This window comes from Tasmannia lanceolata, unplaced genomic scaffold (assembly GCF_043159265.1).
Source record: "Tasmannia lanceolata isolate RefF3 unplaced genomic scaffold, GAP_Taslan_0.1 ptg000018l, whole genome shotgun sequence".
Lineage (NCBI taxonomy): Eukaryota > Viridiplantae > Streptophyta > Magnoliopsida > Canellales > Winteraceae > Tasmannia > Tasmannia lanceolata.
Genome location: NW_027518695.1, coordinates 1400279 through 1424579, shown reverse-complemented (window position 1 = coordinate 1424579; position 24301 = coordinate 1400279). Strand labels below are relative to the sequence as shown.

Here is a 24301-nt window from a genome sequence, read left to right as displayed (position 1 = left end):
TGCCGAATGGAGATCTCATTCGCAAGATTGAGGCATGAAAAAAATCAACAGCTTAAAAGAAATCTTTTTAATCATGCTTGATCAAAGTTATAGAATCACTCGATGAGAGTGGTACCAAGGTAAATCACACAGTCCATGGTTCCATGAGTCACAGAAGAATATCAATAGAAGAGCCTACATCTTTTACCCTCTGTTACATGGATTATGCTAAATCGGAGACATACCTGTGTCAGACACATGTCGGATTCCCGTAGGATTCACTGCCACATTTCTAGATCTCTTTTAATCTTTTATTTTCTAAATACTACAACACATTTACAATTATGACATGTTTTGAGTTTTAGCTATCCTTATAGAGTTATAGGCAAAGAAGGAAACAACTGAAGAGTGAATGATATTTTGGTGAAACGATACCACAGTTGTGCAGCACATTAGCCATTTGTGCTGATTCTGTACCCACAAATAAGAAACAACTGAGCAGTGAATGATAAAATGGACAACTGATTCGTCAGTTGTGCAAGGGATTTGGGTTGATTCTGTTGAATGAGACATTAAAAAGATTTGATCTTCTCTCTCTCTCTCTCTCTCTCTCTCTCTCTCTCTCTCTCTCTCTCTCATGGAAATATGAAATGATGAAGATTCAGAATGTATTAGAAACGATATCAGTATTTTATCTTCATATAATATTGGGATTGGGAATTTGGGATTCCTTTCTTATTGTACAGTTTTCTCACGGACAGTTGCAAGACCGAGTTTCTAAGAGTGTTCTCTGGCGTTGGATTAAATATCAAGGGCGGCACTTACGTCGTACCTCATTACAGGCACCAACGCTCCTATTATTTTACGTTGCAAACCTACTCTCAAGACGTGGACCAGACTAACAATAACATCCTCACTACTACATTAAGATATTTGAACAGCCTGCATAAACAGGCTGTGCCCAAAAATCATTTTATACGTGTAAGCTGAGTCTAGTATTTTTCAAAAAGTGCCGTATGCGCCTCACCATCCAAACCAACAACATAAACAGGTTGTGCCCAAAAATCATTTCCATCAGATGATCCTGGCTCTATCATCTATAGAGGTATTGCATATTGTGAAAACCTCTATAGATCTTGAGCGTCAAGATCAACCTATGGAAATAATTTTTGGGCACAGACTCTTTATGTTGTGGTAGTAAACAAAAATCCTATTTATGTTGTGGCCCATCAAATGAGAATGGTTTTGGGAGAAATTATATGGTACCAACACTGGTGGGGCATCTACCCTTTATATTTGATCCAACAAAAGCCTCTTTAAAAGTTGATGTAGTGGGCCGTTGTTGGATCAAATATCAAGGTTGGATGCCCTGCTAACTCTGCTTTTCACGTCTTGAAATTTTATATGATGTGCGGCCAGGCAAACCCTTATTTTCAAAAAGTATAGTAACTCCATAGGATGATCCAAACCGTCCATAGATCGGAGGGTCAGGATCATCCTATGGAAATGATTGTTGTGGCCCAACAAATGGACGGTTGGATCACATTATTTCACAGCTCTGAAAATTCTCAAAGAGGCAATAACATCAAATTAGAAGAGGTGTAAATCGAAGTGAGTGGTGACATTAATCAAAATATGGCAGCGAGGATATCAATCCCATTATTTTTTCCTAATCTTTTAGGAAGATATTACAAAGCCAATAAATTATGGGAAGTGATACATCCGCCCCTTTTGATTACTAGGGACACCTAGCACCAGTGTACGTGGCAATCTGGCCCATTGAATTCTTCTGACGTCAGGCCCCACTTTAACCATTGATACACTGGCTCAGCGTGCCCCTGGTAATCAAAAGGGGCGAAAATAACACTTCCCTTCTAGTAATTACTAATACTGGCACTACTCTTCCAAGCTACTAAATATTGGAATTCTACATCAAACAATGTAAGTGTCTAGAAAAGAAAAAATTAAAAAAAAAAAACCCCAAAATGCAAAATTTCTTACAAGATTTTCCTCCTGAAGCATCAATTACAAATTAAACAAAATTACAGGCAAATTCGTGTCAAGAAACAGGGTCAAACTTCTCCAAACCACCTACTACTAAATTTCTAAACCAAGAAATATGTACGCTCATAATTATAGGTTCTCAAAATAATCCACTTCTGAAACAAAAACTACAAATCAAAAGGAAGGAATGCATACCAAGCTCTACTGAAACAACACAGAAACTGTATTACACTTTTCTAACCTTCTACAATGCAAATAATCACGCAATTGGAAAATTCATACAAACCACATAAAGTGGAGCAAACCTCTCAAAGGTACTAACTACTACATTTCTATACCACGAAATCTAACACCAAAAAACTATATTTTCCCCAAATGTAGGTCCTCAGGACACTAGCTCAACTACAGCAACTCTAAACTAAACAAAAATCACACAAACCCAACTTCTAAAGTACTATAGAAACAGATATATACTTCCAAACCTCCCATGAAGAAAATAAGGCCACATTTGGATACCAACAAGATTTAGATTTGGATTTTGTTAATATTATGAACTGGATCAGATCCTTAGATTTCCAAATCAGCTACAACAGTGCAAAAAATTCCGATTTTCAAATCTTTTCTGTGAGACATTATTTGGAAATCAATATTTGTGGCAACTTCCTTCACCATCGCTGCTCCTCGACGTTGCTCTGGCAATAGCGAGACATCCCTCCCTCCCTCTCTTAAAACATGATCATGAAGATGATTGATGTGTTTTGTATCCAAAACTCAAATCCAAATCAAAATACAAATGCATGAGGTATCCAAACGAGCCCTAAAATCATTTTAATAATAGACACCTACCTACAAATCATGTACACATGGGAACTTCTCCAAGCTTCAAACTACTGAACTTGTACACCAACAAACTCACACCCAAAACCAACACATTTTCGCATAAGATTACTTCGAGAGCAGAAACTATAAACTGAAACAATATTACAGATACCCAAATTGAGAATGGCACTACTACTCTCTTCAATTTTATTTTTCTAATAGCTATCAACATCTCCCATGGTAGATGTTTAGCAAAGTTAGGATTGCCATTATCAAAATATGGGAATGCGGATTTCATTTCTCATTTAAAAAAAAATAAAAATCAGCCACATAATTTGATCCCACAACACATATCTATCAAACCCTAAATTCCACGATGATGACACATATAAGATTTGAGATTTAGATAGAAGAGAATAAAATCCAAAGCATTAAAAAAATAGAAAACTAAAAGCAAAAAATTGTAGAATTTGGAGAAAAATAATCGGTATAAAGGAGTAGTACCTTCCATGGGGAAATCCTGAAAAGTACTGATGGTGATTCCCTTGACGAACTCTCTTAGATCATCGGTGATGCCGAATTTCGGGAGATCGGACGGTGGAGGGGTCGCCACGGAGTCGGGAAGAGGAAACTGTAGGGAGATATCCTCGGCTAGGGTTTTGATCTGATTGGCGGGATTCAAGGCCTCAACCTTGATCTGATCGGCTTTCTTCATGGTTAATTCTTTGGATTTCCTGGCTGTCTCGGAGACAAATTCTTGTGATTTCTTCGTTGCTTCAATTGTGGTTGCTTGTGATTTCTTCGCTGCTTCAAGTTCAATTGCTTTTGATTTCTTCACTGCTTCAATTGTGACTGCTTCTGATTTATTCGCTGCTTCAATTGTGATTGCTTCTGATTTCTTCGCTGCTTCGATATTGATTACTTGTGATTTCTTCTCTGCTTCAATTGTGGTTGCTTGTGATTTCTTCGCTGCTTCAATTGTGACTGCTTGTGATTTCTTCGCTGCTTCAATTGTGATTGCTTGTGATTTCTTCGCTGCTTCAATTGTGATTACTTCTGATTTCTTCGCTGCTTCAATTGTGACTGCTTCTGATTTCTTGCTGCTTCAATATTGATTGCTTGTGATTTCTTCACTGCTTCAATTGTGATTGCTTCTGATTTCTTCGCTGCTTCAATTGTGACTGCTTGTGATTTCTTCGCTTCTTCAATTATGCTTGCTTATGATTTCTTCGCTGCTTCAATTGTGACTGCTTGTGATTTCTTCGCTGCTTCAATTGTGATTGCTTCTGATTTCTTCGCTGCTTCAATATTGATTGCTTATGATTTCTTCTCTGCTTCAATTGTGATTGGTTATGATTTCTTCGCTGCTTCAATTGTGGTTGCTTGTGATTTCTTCGCTGCTTCAATTGTGACTGCTCTGATTTCTTCGTTGCTTCAATTGTGACTGCTTGTGATTTCTTCGCTGCTTCAATTGTGACTGCTTCTGATTTCTTTGATGCTTCAATTATGACTGCTTGTGATTTCTTCGCTTCTTCAATTGTGACTGCTTGTGATTTTTTCGCTGCTTCAATTGTGATTGCTTCTGATTTCTTCGCTGCTTCAATATTGATTGCTTGTGATTTCTTCTCTGCTTCAATTGTGATTGCTTGTGATTTCTTCGCTGCTTCAATTGTGATTGCTTGTGATTTCTTTGCTGCTTCAATTGTGACTGCTTGTGATTTCTTCGCTGCTTCAATTGTGACTGCTTGTGATTTCTTCGCTTCTTCAATTATGCTTGCTTATGATTTCTTCGCTGCTTCAATTGTGACTGCTTGTGATTTCTTCGCTGCTTCAATTGTGATTGCTTTTGATTTCTTCGCTGCTTCAATTATGATTGCTTCTGATTTCTTCGTTGTTTCAATATTGATTGCTTGTGATTTCTTCTCTGCTTCAATTGTGATTGCTTATGATTTCTTCGCTGCTTCAATTGTGGTTGCTTGTGATTTCTTCGCTGCTTCAATTGTGATTTCTTTGCTGCTTCAATTGTGACTGCTTGTGATTTCTACGTTGCTTCAATTGTGATTGCTTGTGATTTCTTCGCTGCTTCAATTGTGACTGCTTGTGATTTCTTCGCTTCTTCAATTATGCTTGCTTATGATTTCTTCGCTGCTTCAATTATGACTGCTTGTGATTTCTTCGCTGCTTCAATTGTGATTGCTTCTGATTTCTTCGCTGCTTCAATTATGATTGCTTCTGATTTCTTCGTTGTTTCAATATTGATTGCTTGTGATTTCTTCTCTGCTTCAATTGTGATTGCTTATGATTTCTTCGCTGCTTCAATTGTGGTTGCTTGTGATTTCTTCGCTGCTTCAATTGTGATTGCTTTTGATTTCTTCGCTGCTTCAATATTGATTGCTTGTGATTTCTTCTCTGCTTCAATTGTGATTGCTTCTGATTTCTTCGTTGTTTCAATTGTGACTGCTTGTGATTTCTTCGCTTCTTCAATTATGCTTGCTTATGATTTCTTCGCTGCTTCAATTGTGACTGCTTGTGATTTCTTCGCTGCTTCAATTGTGACTGCTTCTGATTTCTTCGCTTTCTGCCACAAATCCATGACTGTGGATAGTAACTCTCTGTCTCTCTGATGAAAATATGAAATGATGAAAGAAGGAAAAGAACTGAGAGCAATAAGAAGATTCAGAATGTATTAGAGACGATATCCGTATTTTCTTGATATAGTATTGGGAATTTGGGATTCCTTTCTTATTAAACATTTTTCAGGGACAGTTGCAAAACCGAGTTTCTAAAAGAGTTCGTTGCCGTTGGATTAAATATCAAAGGCTACACCTACGTCGTACCTCATTGCAGGCACGAACGCGCGTATTATTTCACGTTGCAAACCTATTCCCAAACGTGGACTAACAATAACATCCGCACTACTGAAAATAGAAAACTAAAAGCAAAAAATTTTAGAATTTGGAGAAAAATAATCGGGATAAAGGAGTAGTACCTTCCATGGGGAAATCCTGAAAAGTACTGATGGTGATTCCCTTGACGAACTCTCTTAGATCATCGGTGATGCCGAATTTCAGGAGATCGGACGGTGGAGGGGTCGCCACTGAGTCGGGAAGAGGAAACTGTAGGGAGATATCCTCGGCTAGGGTTTTGATCTGATTGGCGGGCTTCAAGGCCTCAACCTTGATCTGATCGGCTTTCTTCGTGGTTAATTCTTTGGATTTCCTGGCTGTCTCGGAGACAGATTCTTGTGATTTCTTCGCTACTTCAATTGTGGTTGCTTGTGATTTCTTCGCTGCTTCAAGTTCAATTGCTTGTGATTTCTTCACTGCTTCAATTGTGACTGCTTCTGATTTATTCGCTGCTTCAATTGTGATTGCTTCTGATTTCTTCGCTGCTTCAATTGTGATTGCTTCTGATTTCTTTGCTGCTTCAATATTGATTGCTTGTGATTTCTTCTCTGCTTCAATTGTGATTGCTTATGATTTCTTCGCTGCTTCAATTGTGACTGCTTCTGATTTCTTCGCTGCTTCAATTGTGACTGCTTCTGATTTCTTCGCTGCTTCAATTGTGATTGCTTCTGATTTCTTCGCTGCTTCAATTGTGCTTGCTTATGATTTCTTCGCTGCTTCAATTGTGACTGCTTGTGATTTCTTCGCTGCATCAATTGTGATTGCTTCTGATTTCTCCGCTGCTTCAATATTGATTGTTTGTGATTTCTTCTCTGCTTCAATTGTGACTGCTTATGATTTCTTCCCTGCTTCAATTGTGATTGCTTCTGATTTCTTCGCTGCTTCAATTGTGATTGCTTCTGATTTCTTTGCTGCTTCAATATTGATTGCTTGTGATTTCTTCTCTGCTTCAATTGTGATTGCTTATGATTTCTTCGCTGCTTCAATTGTGATTGCTTCTGATTTCTTCGCTGCTTCAATTGTGACTGCTTCTGATTTCTTCACTGCTTCAATTGTGATTGCTTCTGATTTCTTCGCTGCTTCAATTGTGCTTGCTTATGATTTCTTCGCTGCTTCAATTGTGACTGCTTGTGATTTCTTCGCTGCATCAATTGTGATTGCTTGTGATTTCTTCGCTGCTTCAATATTGATTGCTTGTGATTTCTTCGCTGCTTCAATTGTGATTGCTTCTGATTTCTTCGCTTTCTGCCACAAATCCATGGCTGTGGATAGTAACTCTCTCTGATGAAAATATGAAATGATGAAAGAAGGAAAAGGACTGAGAGCAATAAGAAGATTCAGAATGTATTAGAGACGATATCCGTAGTTTCTTGATATAGTATTGGGAATTTGGGATTCCTTTCTTATTAAACATTTTTCAGGGACAGTTGCAAAACCGAGTTTCTAAAAGAGTTTGTTGCCGTTGGATTAAATATCAAAGGCTACACCTACGTCGTACCTCATTGCAGGCACGAACGCGCGTATTATTTCACGTTGCAAACCTATTCCCAAACGTGGACTAACAATAACATCCGCACTACTGCATTTTGATAATTGAACAGCCTGCACCCTGCTTTGTTTTTTCATGAGATTTTATATGGTGTAAAGCTGTTATAGTTTTGTATTTTTCAAAAACTACTTTACGTGCCTCACCTTGGGATCATCCTAACCGTCCATTTGATGGGCCACAACGTAATTAGGTTGTGCCCCCAAAAATCATTTTCATAAGATGATCCTAGCTCTTTGATCTATAGATCGGAGGGTCAAGATCAACCTATGGAAATAATTTTTTGGCACGACCTATTATGATGTGGCCCATCAAATGAATGGTTTTGGGAGAAATTATATGGTGCCCGATCGGGCACAAACACTGGTGGGGCATCTGCTCTTGATATATGATCCTACAACCCTTATTTTTCAAAATGTACGGTACAGACCACTCCATAGGACAATCCATTTGTCAGGCCACAATGTAAATAGTTTGTGCCCCAAAAATCATGATCCTAACCCTCCGATCTATGGAAGGACTGCATATTATTGAAACTAGGGTCAGGATCATCCTATGCAAATGATTGTTGTGGCCCAACAAATGGACAGTTTGGATCACTTTTTTAGTTTTTTTTCACAGCTCTGTAAATTCTCAAAGAGGCAATAACATCCAATTAGAATAGGTGTAAATCAAAGTGGGGTAGTGTCATTATCAAAATATGGTAGTGAGGATATCAATGCCATTATATTTTTCCTATTCTTTTAGGAAAAAGCCAATAAATTATGTCTACTAACTACTAATATTGGCACTACCATGTTTAATCAGTGGCAAAAAGCTATAACAACTCCCTTATAAAGTGGTGCCGAAGATAATCACTAGGCAGGGGTTGAGCCTCTGGCTCAATTGGTAAAGACTATTTTCTTCAACCCTGAGGTCAGAGGGTCAATCCCTGCTTACCTGCTGAAAAAAATCAAAACTAAGGAAATTCGATGCCCATGGATTAAGCGAAACTCCTACACAGTTCAAGAAGCGAAGAAGCTAATTCTATAGCTGATTTTCTTTCAAAAGTTGACTCCCCATCACAATAAATGTCAACAATGTAGTAAGCTCCCAAGTTTGAAAAAAACACAAATCTTCAACCTACCAAATCTTCTAAACGTTCAAAGGTACCCCCACTGATTAGTATGAAGCATGATCCAGTTTAAATTGTCACATGTTTCAACAACACTCCAACTACCTTACTATATATATATGAAACTAACCTAAGACAAGGAGAGACGAACATTGTGCTATGGCTGGGTAGATAGATAAGACCATTAGTAACAACTAAATGACTATTAAATCATGATGAAAATTGGTATTGTCTCAAACTGCTTGGATTGAAAACTCTTTATCATTTGGACTTCACAAGATGACTTCTGAAGCTAGTAACTGTTGTTTAACTTATCAAATTGGGGAAGCATGTTAATCATGTTCTATGAAACATTGCAGAGAGATCGAAACAAAATCAACTATGTTTCTAGCTTTGGATTGGGAAGAAGCCAAGACGCAAGAACCAATACCTCAGATGACCAGAACTATAATGCTGTTAACAGATTTGATTGCACAAGCACGGATTGAAAATGGAAATTAGGTGAGAATGTTAAGAGAAATCAAAACAAAATTGAATTTAAAAGCACAATAATGTACTCCTGAGGGAACACAAACTCCCTTCGTAAACATAATTAGGATGCTTGGAGATACAGAAAACATTTAGTTATAAAATTTAGGGAGAAGCATCGGCGCCTGCCAGTTTTGAGACCCAGATAACTGCAACGATCGGGGCGGCGTTGGCCTCTGGCATTGCTGCGAATAACACCAAGCAATTGCTGTTCAACACCACATATAGCAATATTGAATTTGGTTACCTCTATCACTTCTTGGCTTTCTTGTTACTGGAAGCTTTCTTCTCTCTCAAGGCTTTTCTCTTCTCTTCTCTGAAAGTAATTCGTACAACAAACAAAGTTATTATGTCAGACCTAGGAAGCAGATCTACCAATGGGTTTCTAGATCAAGAACTCACAACAGCTATAAAACAAGAGGAAGTAGGGACAATGAAATGCTGAGATGCACTTGTGAAAGACTGTCATGAGCATGTGATTAGCCCGCCCACACGACACAGTATGATCTGGGCCCTTGCATCTTGTGAGCCTCGTTACAGAAATGACATTATTTTTAAAGCAACTCATTGAACAACCCTACTATCTGATTGTTTAACACAGTGTAAACTGTTACTTTTTCTCTTTACCAACCATGTAAGAACCATCATGGGCGGTGGGGTTGGGCCAATAACTGAAGCTAATGGTAACTCTGCTATAACTGCATCACAGTGCCACTCCCCTCGAATACAGGGCGTTTAACCCACAATAATCACCAAACCGCCTAAGATTTTACTTTCAACAAATGTAAAGTACAATAATTCAAGAAATAAAAAAAGGTGGTGGTGGTGGTGTGTGGGTGGATGGGTGGGGGATACAATTCCATTTTTGTCATTTCAAAAATTCAAAGTTGGCATTCACATTTTTGGGGTGGTGCCTTAAATGCCTCAGAAATACCCCTATTCATGATTAGTACACTATTATATTTGCTTCATGGCCTTATCTTAAAAATCCAAAACAATAAATTGTAACTCCTATAAAACTTGTCATTGTAGAGGTATGAGATGAAGTCGAAACAATTGATAAGAATGATGAGTTTGAAAGCTGAGGGCTCACCTGTCTTTTGAGATTTCCTCTCTAGGTTGGAATTTCCTCTTTTTTTCCCTGGCTGTGTGTGGGGATGCTTTAAATACATTTTCTGGCATATTATTTTTTGATTTACCATTTGCCTTTCTTATTCCATTGATCGAAACTTTTGACTGTTGAGATTTTCCTTCTGTGATGCTCATTTCAATGCTCCCGTTGCTCGTAGCAGCAGCAGCCAGTTCGACTGCTTCTGATGACTCGGATGGTTTTTGTGGTGGCTTGGAATTGCTCATCTTCTTCAACTGCACAAAGTGAGGACATTGTCCAAGTCATTCAATGTCACATCACTAAGATTTTTTGGACATGGATTCACTAGTTAAGATTTAGAAAAGCAAGTGTTTGTAAATACTTTAGAAAATAATAAGAAATTGCGTAATGTTCTTAAATACAATAAGCGTACAAGCATGCATGTTACAAACATTATGATATGGCTCCAAATAGATATATGAAAATTACAAATGAACAAGTATCCATAGGTGTATATGCATTTTCAATATATATATATATATATATATATATATTGAGGAAAATGATTGTGAGCTTGAAGCTCATATAGCTTATATGAGCTTGAGGGCCCAAACACATGGGTCCCACATTTTTTGTGGTGATCCAAACCATTCATTTGCAAGGCCTCATCATAGATAGGGTGTGTACCAAAAATCAGCTCCATTGGATCATCCTAACCCCTCCAAAAGCGGAGGGCAAAAATGGGCAGATTTGTGGCAAACGGTGTCTGTCCATTTTGCCCTCCACTTTTGGATGGGTTAGGATGATCCTATGGAGCTGATTTTTTGTACACACCCTATCTATGTAAGGGCCTTTCAAATGAATGCTTTGGATCATCCTAACAATGTGGGCCCACATGTGTTTGGGCCCTCAAGCTCATATAAGCTATATGAGCTTCAAGCTCACAATCATTTTCCTATATATATATATATATATATATATATATATATATATTGCATCACCCAAACAATGTGGACCCCACTGTATTTTTGGCCGACGAACTTGAAAAGTTCTCTAGTCGGCCGACTAGAGACACTTTTCTCATTCATATATATATATATGAGGAAGTCTAGAGTCAAGCGGTTAAAAGCCCGCTTGAAGATACTCGGGACTCATATTGGCCATAATGTGCCTTGCTGGATTTCCCTTCTAAAAGTACGATTAATACATCGGCAAAAAAATGGCCCATCTCCTCTTGACGATAAAACTGACAGGCTGGCATTGATTTTGAAATAAATCCTTCTCTTAAATACTATCAATACAATCCTAAATAGTAGGCATTTCCTCACAATCCAAACCGTTGATTTGTTGCGCCCTTGCCCAAAAAATCATGTCCATTGGATGATCCTAACTCTTCAATCTATAGATATTTCTAAATGTAATTTATCTACATGTTAGAGGGTTAGGATCATCCTATGGAGATGATTTTCACCTGTGATTCCTAAATCAAAGTGTACTAATAGGACACACGCAGAATCTAATATTTGCACTCCATTTAATTGAAAGGTCTCAGATCCCTTGAGAGACATCCTTCAGAGAGAGAGAGAGAGAGAGAGAGATTATATGGAGGCCGGTCATGTATGAGGGTGCAGCCCAGGCCTACATTATTTGGGCGATCCAAACCGTTCATTTGTTGGGCCCTAATGTAGATAAGATGTGCCCGAAAAATATCCTCTCCATTGGATGATCCTAACCCTCCAATTTATGGAGGTTTAAAATTGACGGTACAATATAGAAATCTGCACATAACAGAGGGTGATGGTTCGGATGAACAGTAAGGAGAAGATTTTTTGGGAAACACCCTATCTACGTAAGGCCCAAAAATTAATGGTTTGGATCAGCCAAACGATGCGGGGCTGGCCACCATATATAATCTCGTTAGAGAGAGGGATTTTTTTTTGTTGACTCAAATAAACCCCAAGAAGTTGATACGTGATACCATAGAAGTCTCAAGAAACTATATTTACTCCGTCAATGCCCGTCAAGAATATCGCTATAACGAGAAAGGCGCAGGCGGACTATTTTGACCGATTTTTTTGCTGATGTATTAATCGTAGTTAAAGAAGGGCATGCCAGCAAAGCGTATTATGGCTAATAGAATCCCGAGTACGTTCAAGCGGGTGTTTACCCGCTTGACGCTAGCATTCCTCTATATATATATATATATATATATATATATAGAGAGAGAGAGAGAGAGAGAGAGAAAGAGAGAATGGTTTACGTGCAGCTGCATAGGTAACTTATCTGTGCATGGGTTAAAAGTAGAAAACTATTGGTTCTCAACATGGGCCCCTCTGCAACAGAAAGGAATCCTAATGTTTTAAAAATACCACTCGAGCCCCTCCACTTTATGCTCTGGAAATTTAAAATTCCAGTCGAGTCCCTCTGCAGAGTAGACAGGCCCGTACTCATTCAGAACATGGAAAAGAAAAGACGTCTGCTGCAAAGAGAAGAAATCTAGGGTTTCTTCTTCTCCTCCAAGCTCCAACACGAGAAAGACCAAGGGATTCATTCAGCCTCTCAACTCAACTCTCATCTTCTCCTCCAACTTCAGGTTCGTCAAACCCTACCTCTTCTCCATCTTCTTCTTCTCCGTTTCTTTTTTTTTTTTTTTGGTGAAGGATAGAAGAAACCCTTGTTCCTTTTCTTCTGTTTTTCTTTTCCTTTTTTTGAAAGATCAGTGAAGTAACGATTCTCTAGGTTGATTCTCTTTGAAACCCTTGTTGATTCTCGTTGAAACCCTACATTGGTTTCCTATTTCTCATTATGAAGCCCTAGTTCTTTATTTTTTGAAAGAACAAACCCTCATTAACTTGTTAAAAAAATGAGGTGCTTCAGGGTTTTTATTTATGTACATAGTTGAAGGGGTTCTTTCTGTATAAAGTAGTGGGGTTTTGATTTCTTCAGGGTTTTGAAAGCCTAGAATTGTAAAAACCCTAATCCATAGCATAAAGTGGAGGGGCTCGAGTGGAATTTTAAATTTCCAGAGCATAACGTGGAGGGGCTCGAGTGGGATTTTTAAAACATTAGGATTCATTTCTGTTGCAGAGGGGCCCACCTTGAGAACCAATAGTTTTGTACTTTTAACCCATGCACAGATAAGTTACCTATGCAGCTGCACATAAACCATTCTCTCATATATATATATATATATATATATATATATATATGAGGAAAGTGTTGGTGAGCTTAAGCTCACCAAACTTATGGTGAGCTTAAGCGCCCAATCACATTGGGGCCTACTTTGTTAGGACGATCCAAAGCATTCATTTGAAAGGCCCTTACATAGATGGGGTGTGTACCAAAAATCAGCTCCATAGGATCATCCTAACCCATCCATTTGTGGAGGTCAAATTGGACAGACATTATTTGTCCACAAATCTGCCCATTTTTGTCCTCCACAAATGGAGGGGTTAGGATGATCCTATGGAGCTGATTTTTGGTACACACCCTATCTATGATAGAGCCTTGCAAATGAATGGTTTGGATCACCACAGAAAATGTGGGACCCATGTGATTGGGGCGCTTAAGCTCACCATAAGTTTGGTGAGCTTAAGCTCACCAACACTTTCCTCATATATATATATATATATATATATATATATATATATATATATATATATATATATATATATATATAGGAAAAGGTTTCTGAGCTCGAGCTCAGCCTGAGCTAAAGCTCAGAAACCACTACTCCCATAGTTGGTTGAGTCATCGAACCCATTTAATTTATAAGTTATGGTTAGGGTTAGGGTTATGATTTGTGGAGGTTTAGAATGGATGGCTAGTAATTATGGTGCTATAGATTGGATGGTTAGGATTATGGTATGGAGCTGGTTTGTTAGGAACACCCTATCTATGTGAGGTAGTATAAAATGAATGGGTTGGATGAGTCAAACTACTATGGGAGATGGTGTATTCTAAGCTCTAGCTCAGCCAGAGCTAGAGCTCAGAAACCACGCCCTCATATATATATATATATATATATATATATAGAAAGAGAGAGAGAGAGAATAGAGTTCCTAAGGTGTCACCTCATATAGCTTATATGAGGTGGCGCTTAAAAACATAAGGGGTCTACTTTGTTTGGATGATCCAAAGCATTCATTTGATAGGCCCTCACATAGATAGGGTGTGCCCAAAAAATGAACTTCATAAGATCGTCCTAACCCTTCCATTTGTGGAGGTTGAAATGGATGGGTATAAACCTCCATAAATTTGCCTATTTTTAACCTCCATAAATGGAAGGGTTTGGATGATCCTATCGACCTGATTTTTTGTAGGCACCATATCCATCTAAGGGCCTTTCAAATGAGTGGTTTGGATCACCCCAAAAATGTGGGACCCTTATGTTTTGTGAGCGCCACCTCATATAAGCTATATGAGGTGACACCTTAGGAACTCTATTCTCATATATATATATATATATATATATATATATATATATATATATATATATATATATATATATATCTGTGTGAGAAAATAAAGTGTGTGCAACTGCTCAGATAAGCTATCTTTGCATGGGTATAAAAATCAGCCCTATTGGTTCATTACGTGGGGATCCAAAGCATTCATTTGGAATGCCCTTCCATGGATAGGGTGTGTACAAAAAATAAGCCCTATAAGATCATCCTAACCCTGCCATTTGTGTGTGTGAGAAAAGTGTTCCTGCGCAGGGAGCTCCCTGCGCTTAAGTGGCTGAAAAAGCCACCAATTGGTCACTTTTGTGGACCCCGCAAAGGTGGACCCGCTATATGAACCAATCGGTGGCTTTTTAAGCCACTTAAGCGCAGGGAAGCTCCCCGCGCAGCTGCGTAGGTACACTCTCTCTCTCTCTCTCTCTCTCTCTCTATATATATATATATATATATATATATATATATATATATGTGTGTGTGTGTGTGTGTGTGTGTGCACCATCTCCATTTTATTTGACTCATCCTACCCATTCATTCTATATCACCTCACACAGATAGGATGTTCCTAACAAACCATCTCCATACCATAATCCTAACCATTTGATCTATAGGACCCTAATCTCTAGCCATCCATTTTAAACCTCCACAGATCATAACCATAACCATAATCCTAACTATAGCCTATAAAATGAATGGGTTTGATGACTTAAACAACTATGGGAGATGGTGTATTTAGAGGGCTGCTCAGGCTGCGCGATACCTCAGAAACCTTTTTCCTGATACACACACACACACACACACACACAGGAAAGTGTTCCTGCGCTGCAGTGCAGGGAGCTTGCGCTTTAGTGGCTTATAAAGCCTCCCATTCGTCACTTTTTGTGGACCCACAAAGGTGGACCCGCTATACGAACCAATGGGAGGCTTTATAAGCCACTAAAGCGCAGGAACATTTCTCTCTCTCTCTCTCTCTCTCTCTCTCTCTCTCTCTCTCTCTCTCTCTCTCTCTCTCTCACACACACACACACACATATATATATATATATAGAGAGAGAGAGAGAGAGGAAAGTGTTGGTGAGCTTAACTTATGGTAAGCTTAAGCGCCCCAATCACATGGGTCCCACATTTTCTGCAGTGATCCAAACCATTCATTTGCAAGGCCGTATCATAGATAGGGTGTGTACCAAAAATCAGCTCCATAGGATCATCCTAACCCCTCCATTTGTGGAGGACAAAAAATGGGCAGATTTATGGACAAATAATGTCTGTCCATTTTGACCTTCACAAATGGATGGGTTAGGATGATCTAATGGAGCTGATTTTTGGTACACACCCCATCTATGTAAGGGCCTTTCAAATGAATGCTTTGGATCATCCTAACAAAGTAGGCCCCAATGTGATTGGGCGCTTAAGCTCACCAACACTTTCCTCATATATATATATATATATATATATATATATATATATATATATATATATAGAGAGAGAGAGAGAGAGCGCTTAGAGCCTGTAGGATCATCCTAACCCAATCAAAGTTGGAGGGGAAAATGGACAGACATTGTTTCTGCCCATTTTTTCCCTCCACAAATGGCAGGGTTAGGATGATCCTAAAGGGCTGATTTTTAATTCACACCCTATCCATGGAAGGGCCTTCCAAATGAATGCTTTGGATCCTGGCCCCCACTGTGGTTTGTGCAGCCATGCACAGATAGCTTATCTGCGCAGCTGCACATACTTCATTTCCTCATATATATATATATGAGGAATAAGAGTGTGCGGTTGACCGCACCTAAGCTTAGGTGCGGTCGAGGGCCTAAACACATGGGTCCCACACTTTTTGTAGTGAACAAAACCATTCATTTGCAAGGCCCTATCATAGATAGGGTATGTACAAGAAATCAGCTCCATTGGATCATCCTTGCCCCTCCAAAAGTGGAGGGTAAAAATGGGCAGATTTGTGGCAAACGGTGTCTGTCCATTTTGCCCTCCACTTTTGGAAGGGTTAGGATGATCCTATGGAGCTGATTTTTTGTACACACCCTATCTATGATGGGATCTGGCAAATGAATGCTTTGGGCCATCCTAACAATGTGGGCCCACATGAGTTTTTGGCCCTCGACCGCACCTAAGCTTGGTGCGGTCGAGCGCACACTCTTATTCCTCTATATATATATATATACACACACACACACACACACACACACATATGAGGAAAGTGTATCTAGTCTGCCGACTAGATATCATTCTCTAGTCCGCCAACTAAAACCACATCGGTCCCAAATTTTTTGGGTGATGCAAAGCATTCATAGAGAGGGTGTCCACAAAAAATTAGCTCCACAGGATCATCCCAACCCTACGATTTGTGGAGCTTAAAATGGACGGCTATAAACCGCCACAAATTTGTCCATTTTTTAGCTCCACAAATCTAAGGGTTGGGATGATCCTATAAGGCTGATTTTTTGTGGACACCCTATCTATGATGGGAACTATTAAATGAATGCTTTAGAACACCACAAAAAATGTGGGACCCATGTGTTTTTGGTCCGCGGACTAGAGAATGATCTCTAGTCGGCAGACTAGAGACACTTTCCTCTCTCTCTCTCTCTCTCTCTCTCTCTCTCTCTCTCTCTCTCTCTCTCTCTCTCTATATATATATATATATATATATATATAGTTTTCATAAGGTGTCTGTATGTACATGCAAGTACACCATAAAAAGTACAGTGGGTCCCACAGTATTGGATGATCCAAACCATTCATTTGTTGGACCCCGACTAAAATAAGACATGCCCCACAAATCATCTCTGTGCTTAGAACATTATGTTAGCAGAATACTTAAGAGAAAAGGCAGGTTACAACTGGAACTGTCCAGTGCTAATTTTCTTCAATTATGATTTTATGCTTTTCGGGTAGAGATACCTTGGCCACAAAAAATCCATCCATGTTGTGAACATGTGGGTAAAACCGCCTTGTTTTTTCTAATGAGGGGTGAAAGCGGTGCTCCCTAAAGCGTATGAACCTGGCCGAAATAGAGTAGCATTAAAATGAAGAATGGCAAGGCCAGTGTTGGCAACAGAGTAGAATTTAAGCGCGAAGGGAAATTACCCTGGCCGACCAAAATCCAACCCACATGGAACAAGCTGTACATCTCTCTTTTTAAGAGCGTAGTCTATGACTGCTTCATTCTGTAAATTCCATAGAAATGCTCATCAAAAGTCAATTATTGAATAATTATTACCTAGGACGAATCCACTTTTTATACAAACCTCTGGAATCATTATGGAGCAAGTTGAGTAGACTATGTATCCACCAGTTTTCGACTTAGCATCCACCATATCAATGGCTGCAAGAATCAGTTGCTGCAAGAAGCACAAATTCACTGTGAAACTAGTGCCACCATAACTGAAATGAACCACGGTGAGAAAAACTAAATGGAGATGAAAATTTGTCAGCAAAGACGAATCAGTAACGTTCACGGTTACATGTTTATTTCTTAGATGGAATTACATTAGATCCCATTGACATGACATTGATCCACGCGGTTATATTTAGTCAACTGAACATTAGTTCATCAATCAATTCAACATTATATATTGGCCCTTAGATCACAAAATTTAATAAATAGGCCATACATATTCTATTTTCTTTGGAAGTAACTGGGAATGAAACCTTAAAATTCGCAATTCTGTGACAGTTTATACATAGCTTTTAATGGGAATGACAAAAAATGCACTCATATACACCTTACAAACCCAACACGTGATAAGAAAAGGGAAAAAAAAACTAATGCCGCAGATCTACATGCAACTTGCCTCCATCCTCCTATGCTCACCCTTCCAAGCCGCAACAAACCATGTGATTTTATTAATGATCATCACCTTACATATTGGTGCTGAACTAAGGGAAGAAACCCGAAGAAAAACCAAACTTAATAGGGTGAGATCAGCAGTTGACAAGAAGGAAAAGTGTACTGATAGCGAGTAGAAACTATTGATTAAAGCAATGGAGTGGTGGATGAAGAAGAAATGAGGAAAACAGATGGAAGAGAAGAAGAGAATAAAGATGAGAGAAATCGTGGGGAGAGAGCCTAGACATGTCTGTCAACCGGTCACTTTCTCTCCTTTATATATTAATGACGTCTAATAGACACAAGAATGCCAGTCATATGTGAGGATACAAAAATACACTTTTACTTCTGTAGACATGTATAGACCATATAAACCCCTTTATCTCAACATTTTCAGAATATAAAGGACCTCTGTTTGAAGAGATTAGAGTAAAAGATTGGTGGTTCCGGATACGATCAAAGTGCAAGTATGAACAAGGAGAAGCAGCATCAACAATAACCAAACAGTGTACCAAAACATGCAAAGAAGCTTCACGAACAATCCAATTCACAACATATTGATTTGATGTAAGGTCAGACGGAAATGATGTAAAAATGATACTCTGCAATGATGAAAATGATTTTTCCCTACTGGATCTGAAGAGATAAAATCATACCAATACCCAAATGAGAGATGGAGGGAGAGGACGAGTAGACTCACTCAGTACAGGAAAACAGGATGGTTGGGTGATAAATGTGGTACGGGTATGCTCATGTAGGGATGGGATAATTGTGGAGTAGAACAGAGAGCAATAGTTGGAAATTGCAAGGAGAAAAGGGGGGAAAAGGGTGGCAATAAGATCCTCAAGAGAGGTTTTAGTCAACCCCATAAGTCCCAGAGTTCAAATTGTAAGTGCTACCAAAAAAAAGGTTCACTTGATTGCGAAACCACATGGGTTTTACCACACACCTCTGCAAGCCAGAACAAGGGAAAAAACACTAAAATTGCACTATTGAAGCAACATTAATGAGCATAATTTCAATAATTTGTATCTAGTAAAAATATATACATAAGAAAATATTCTGTTTGCCAGCATTAACCTAACACAATGCAGTCTACATAACCCTTTGATGGGGCGAAACATCACTTTCTAGAACAGAGAATAATACCTTCTGCAGGAAAGCACAGTTCTGTATATCTTGATCACTTTTAGAGGCTTTAACAGATTCATCTTTGGATATAACCTGAAAGGTAAATAGTACTCATCTCGTTTTTACACTAGGAGTCTGCAAACAAAACTGCAAGAGTAAGACAGTGGTGATACAGAGATCATGGTAACTTACCCCGGTCCCGCTACAGGGGGCATCCAATAGCACTCTATCAACAGAATTTAGCCCCAAAACCTTGGGCAACTGAAATCAGAAGACCACATCAATTTAGATATCTTTTCCTAAGAATGGATACAGAGAAGAATGGATACAAAGAAGCACCATCGCTATGACAAACACACACACACGCAGACAGACAACCTTTGAGGATTTCATCAACAATAGTCTAAAATTTATAAAATGAATAAATGGCAGGATTCAAAAGCCCACGCAGCCAACAACATAAGTGTAGACATTTAGCGTCACGGTATCATAGTGAAGAAAAGATCTTGACATGAAATGCCACCAGATATTTCTTTCAAGACAAGGCACGCATTCACATGAGAAATAAAATGAGTGTAAAATGCAGCAATACTAAAACAAACAATACAGAGGAGCAAATTTATTAGTCATAACTGAGAAATCACCAACCACAAACTTGATTCATTGCACTTATTATGTAGGTTAGCTCACCCTAAAGATCACATCAAGCTATAAAACTCAAAACTGACCTCCTTTCCATCGTAGTTACAGACAACGGTGTTTGTCACACCCATACGTTGTAAATTTGCACATAGTGACTTGAGTCTAGGTTCCTTCATCTCATTTGCGTAAAGTATTCCTGTAAACAAAATACATTAACATACTGGGACAGATTAAACCAAGGAACTGGAATAAAATGTGATTCAAAAGTTAAAATGAATAAATAAATAACCAATGCAAACAACACATATGAGCTGTAATGCTTAGGAAAATCAAGAAATAACTTAAAATAAATTTACACATTTTGAAGAATACGTATATGAACAACATAAGCCAGGAAAAAGTTTCAAAAAGTTCATTAAGATTTAAAACATACACCGACATCTTACAGATACGTAACAAAAAATAGAGTACTGACGTACTGTTTGATTCAACATTGCAGTTAAAATTTTACACAGTCGTTCACTTCCTTTTCAGCTCTAATGATGGTACAAAGGAACTCACTTTCCTTTACAAAATATTCGTCCAGATGCAGTTCTTATGCTCCTTTCTTGACAGGTATTTGTTTTACTGTGATTCCCAATGGCTTTTAAAAATTTGATTGTTTTGCCCAAAAAAGGTGTTTGATTGCTTTGCAAAGATTCAACTTCTTGTAGAGAATCATTTTAATATGAAACTAAAACCTCTCAGAATAGCAATGGCAGTGAATTACGACAAAATCAAACTGTTGCTTTCCACAAAACTCATAAAAGAAGAGAATATGACTGTTCTGGGAAGTAATATAACTTAAACCAGGAAAGAGTAACATTGCTGTATGACTATGACTAAGTTGAAACAATTTTACGACATTGGGGAATCACATACCGCTGTTTTTCATGAGAGCTGCAATATAGGTTGTTTTACCACCAGGTGCAGCCCTGCAATAAGTATAGAATGAATGATATCACAAAGAGAAGAACACAGAGACAAAAAAAAAAAACACAGTTACAATAATTAATGGACTATAAATATAAAAAATGTTAAAATGAAGACATCCGTAAAAAGGTGGGGGTGGCACCAATTGAGGAAAAGATAAGAGAGCACCGCTTAAGATGGTTTGGGCATTTCCAACATACGCCTCCAGTGAGAAGAAATGACTCATGCCAAGATGATGGAGTAAAAAGAGGTACGGGCAGACTGAAAACAACTTGGGTAGAAACAGTGAGGAAAGACTTGATGGCTAGGAACATAACAGAGAACATGACCTTGGATAGGAGAGAATGGAAGAAAATGATCCATGTAGACGAACCCAACTAGTGTCATGATTAGACTTGGTCAATTTGAGCCGGGTAGATTCTTTCACCTTCTTCATGAAAATTTTCTAAAGGACATTAGCTGACCCCAACTAGTTTGGGACAAAGGCTTAGTTGAGTTGAGTAGAGTGTTTTGCAATAATTTTTTCTGTGAATATGGTCATTGCACGGACCTGAACGGCCCAAATATAAATGGGCGGGACATAGACACACGTTGTGGGTCTGTTGGAGTATTTCATGTACAAGTGGCTAGTCACAAAAATATGAAAAATACCATTCAAGCTTTTTAAACATGAGGGGAATTTTTGGTATGTTGTATAATAACATAACATAAAGAGGACACTCCATTTCAAAAAAATAATTAAAAAAACCATTTCAAAAAAAAGAGGACACTCAGACTATTCTCTAAGCTCTCACGGAAATTTGAGGGGTGTTTTTGGTATGTTATATCATATAAAATACCCTTCATGGTTCAGCACAAATCGACAGGTTGCCCCTTTGTCAGTCATCGTCATCATCATCACAGATGTAACTTTTATTTATGTCTAACTTTTATTTATGTCGACATGGATGATAATGAGACTAGATATGGTTGCTAAAGTCCTATCCAGATATGTCATAGTATTCGACGACCTCCATCTTTGAGATGACTTATTATCTTATCAATAAAGCTTTTAATTAACAAATAATGATAATTTTTTTACAAAATAATAATAATGATAAAAATAAATAGCAAAGAGACTGAAAGCACTTACGCCATGTCCACAATTCGTTCTTTTTCCTGGGGAGCAAGTGCCATTACAGGCAAAAAGGAGCTCGCACTTTGTAGCTGTCAGGAAATTAAATTTGAGAAGTTTGAGTGAACGAATTGTCAAAACCAATGATTTTCAAAAAAAAAAAAAAACTGTCAAAACCAATAAACACTTGTAATATAGCATTAGAAACATGGTGGCCTGAAATAAGGTGTTACCATATAGTGACCAGCCATGTATTCAGGAGTAGCACCAACAGGAACTTGTGTATCATAGACAACCAGTCCAACCTGCCATCAATTACAAGCAATGTATAAATGTACAAAGTATAATCACACATAAAAAGAACAAAATGACCATCAAGTAATCCTTACCTTTGACCACTTGCTTAATGGGTCTAGGTTCACCCCTCTGTTTATCAAAACACCAGCTAGATCCCTTCTACGAGTCTACGCCAAAAAATATAAAAGAAGGAACACAAGAAAAAAAAATCAAACAAATGAATCATTCAAGCACCACTACCAAATTTGATATCCAATTCACTAGTCATGGAATGCATCTGCATTAATGTGGCTACAATTTACAAGGCATACAAATCCATACCCGGCAAACTAACATAAAACGATAGTACTTTAAAAAAAACAGATAGGACATATGCTAACAAACACCAAAAGTGAGAGCAACATTTCAACTCGACCTCAATTCTTTTACAAATTAATGAATTGAAATGGGTTTGAAAAACAGCAAGCCAGATATATCAGAGACGCTAAAAAGCTTAACAATATGAAGTGTCTGCCGTCCACCTTTAATGTGTTTGTACGCAAGCAAATGGGTCGAGGCTTTTCGAATGCTTCAATAAGCTCAGCAAGTTCTACGACCGGAAACATCTGTAGATGTAAATTTGGAAGTTGAACATAAAAGCAGCAGATAAAAAACTACATTATTAGTAGAAACAATCAAACAAAAACATGCATACTATTGTGAGTTACCTCAATCAAAACCCCAATCAAAAAATCATTGTATCCGTAATAAGAAGCCAAATCCGACTTAAGCTGCTTAACATAATCCTTCCGTGCGGCCCCCTCTTGCCTCAAAGACTTAAAATTCGAAAGCACGCGAATAACTGAATAAAACACAAATTATTCAATCAAAATAAATTGCTGGAAAACGAAAATGCGAGGCAAATGATAAAGAGACTAAATGAGATTTTACTCACTCTCCTTTATCCTGCGCTGGAGATTCGAAAGATCCAGTGGACGTTGCACCTCCTCTTTAAGCTCCTAAACAAAAATATTAAGATTAGGGCTTGAGATTATCAGCATAATTTACTGAATAAAACAAGGGTACTGATATTGGCACTATTACGTTTTAATAATTGCACAAACTCAGCCTGTCTTTTCCTATTCTGAGAGGTTTAAGGGAACTACAATAGCTGTTTAAATACTAAAATACAAGATGGTAGTGTGAATATCAGTGGCCTAAAACAAATGAAACAGAAAACAAAAAGAAATAAAAGAGACCTCTTCAGTAGGCAATCTGAACTCATCAGATTCTTCTTTGATATTGAGCTGTAATTCAGCCTCAGCGTCTTCTTTTTCCCTCTCCTTTTCCTCGTCGATTGCTCTCGACTTCTCCTCGATATCCGACTCGCCAGAATCCGATTCCGATTCCGAATCTGACTCCTTCTCTGCAATACGAAATAGAATAAGACAAAGCAGAAACAGTGCAAGAATACCGTCTTCACTTTGGCGGTTAGAAGAAGGAAAGTGAGAGAGAAAAAAGGCTAAAATTCGAAATATGATACCAAAACCCTAAAATTCGAAACAGAATACCGTCTTCACTTTGGCGGAGAAAATCGTCGGTGAAAGGATCATCTTCAGAAGAAATTTCAGAATGAGATTCGTTTTCTTCTCCACCGTCGGATTCTTCTTCGAGAAGGTCGAGATTTTTTGGGGGTTTTGGAGAGAGGAGATCTTTCTTTTGCTTCTTAATAGGAAGAGGGTTTTGTGTTTTTCCTCCTTTCTTCTTTTTAAGAGAGAGTGGCGCCATTGCTGCAAGAGACAAGTTGCTGAGGAAGAGAAAGGGCTCCAAAACCCTATTATAGTGTTCCTATTTTTGTAGTATATAAAACCTC

The 24301-nt window shown here is 38.3% G+C and overlaps 1 protein-coding gene across 1 annotated transcript; it reads right to left on the bottom strand.

The window, feature by feature from the left end:
* Positions 1-8878: 8878 nt before the first annotated feature.
* Positions 8879-24280, bottom strand: LOC143850961 (26S rRNA (cytosine-C(5))-methyltransferase NOP2B-like). Its single transcript, XM_077360266.1, has 17 exons — positions 24000-24280; positions 23688-23854; positions 23384-23447; positions 23157-23290; positions 22971-23054; positions 22542-22616; positions 22386-22457; positions 22171-22244; positions 20988-21040; positions 20153-20262; positions 19617-19685; positions 19443-19517; positions 17713-17805; positions 17552-17631; positions 17366-17465; positions 9990-10261; positions 8879-9212 (listed from the first exon to the last, which is right to left on the bottom strand). Exons 1-17 carry the CDS (start codon positions 24214-24216, stop codon positions 9149-9151), a joined length of 1803 nt encoding a protein of 600 aa, XP_077216381.1. The 5' UTR covers positions 24217-24280; the 3' UTR covers positions 8879-9148.
* Positions 24281-24301: the final 21 nt, after the last annotated feature.

Excerpts from the sequence above, each read along its gene's own strand:
- LOC143850961 (XM_077360266.1), bottom strand. The coding sequence starts at position 24,216 with ATGGCGCCACTCTCTCTTAAAAAGAAGAAAGGAGGAAAAACACAAAAC. Across the intron at positions 22,245-22,385 it reads ACATGGCTGGTCACTATATG|CTACAAAGTGCGAGCTCCTT; the intron begins GTAACACCTTAT and ends ATTTCCTGACAG. Across the intron at positions 17,806-19,442 it reads ACTGTGCTTTCCTGCAGAAG|CAACTGATTCTTGCAGCCAT; the intron begins GTATTATTCTCT and ends TGCTTCTTGCAG.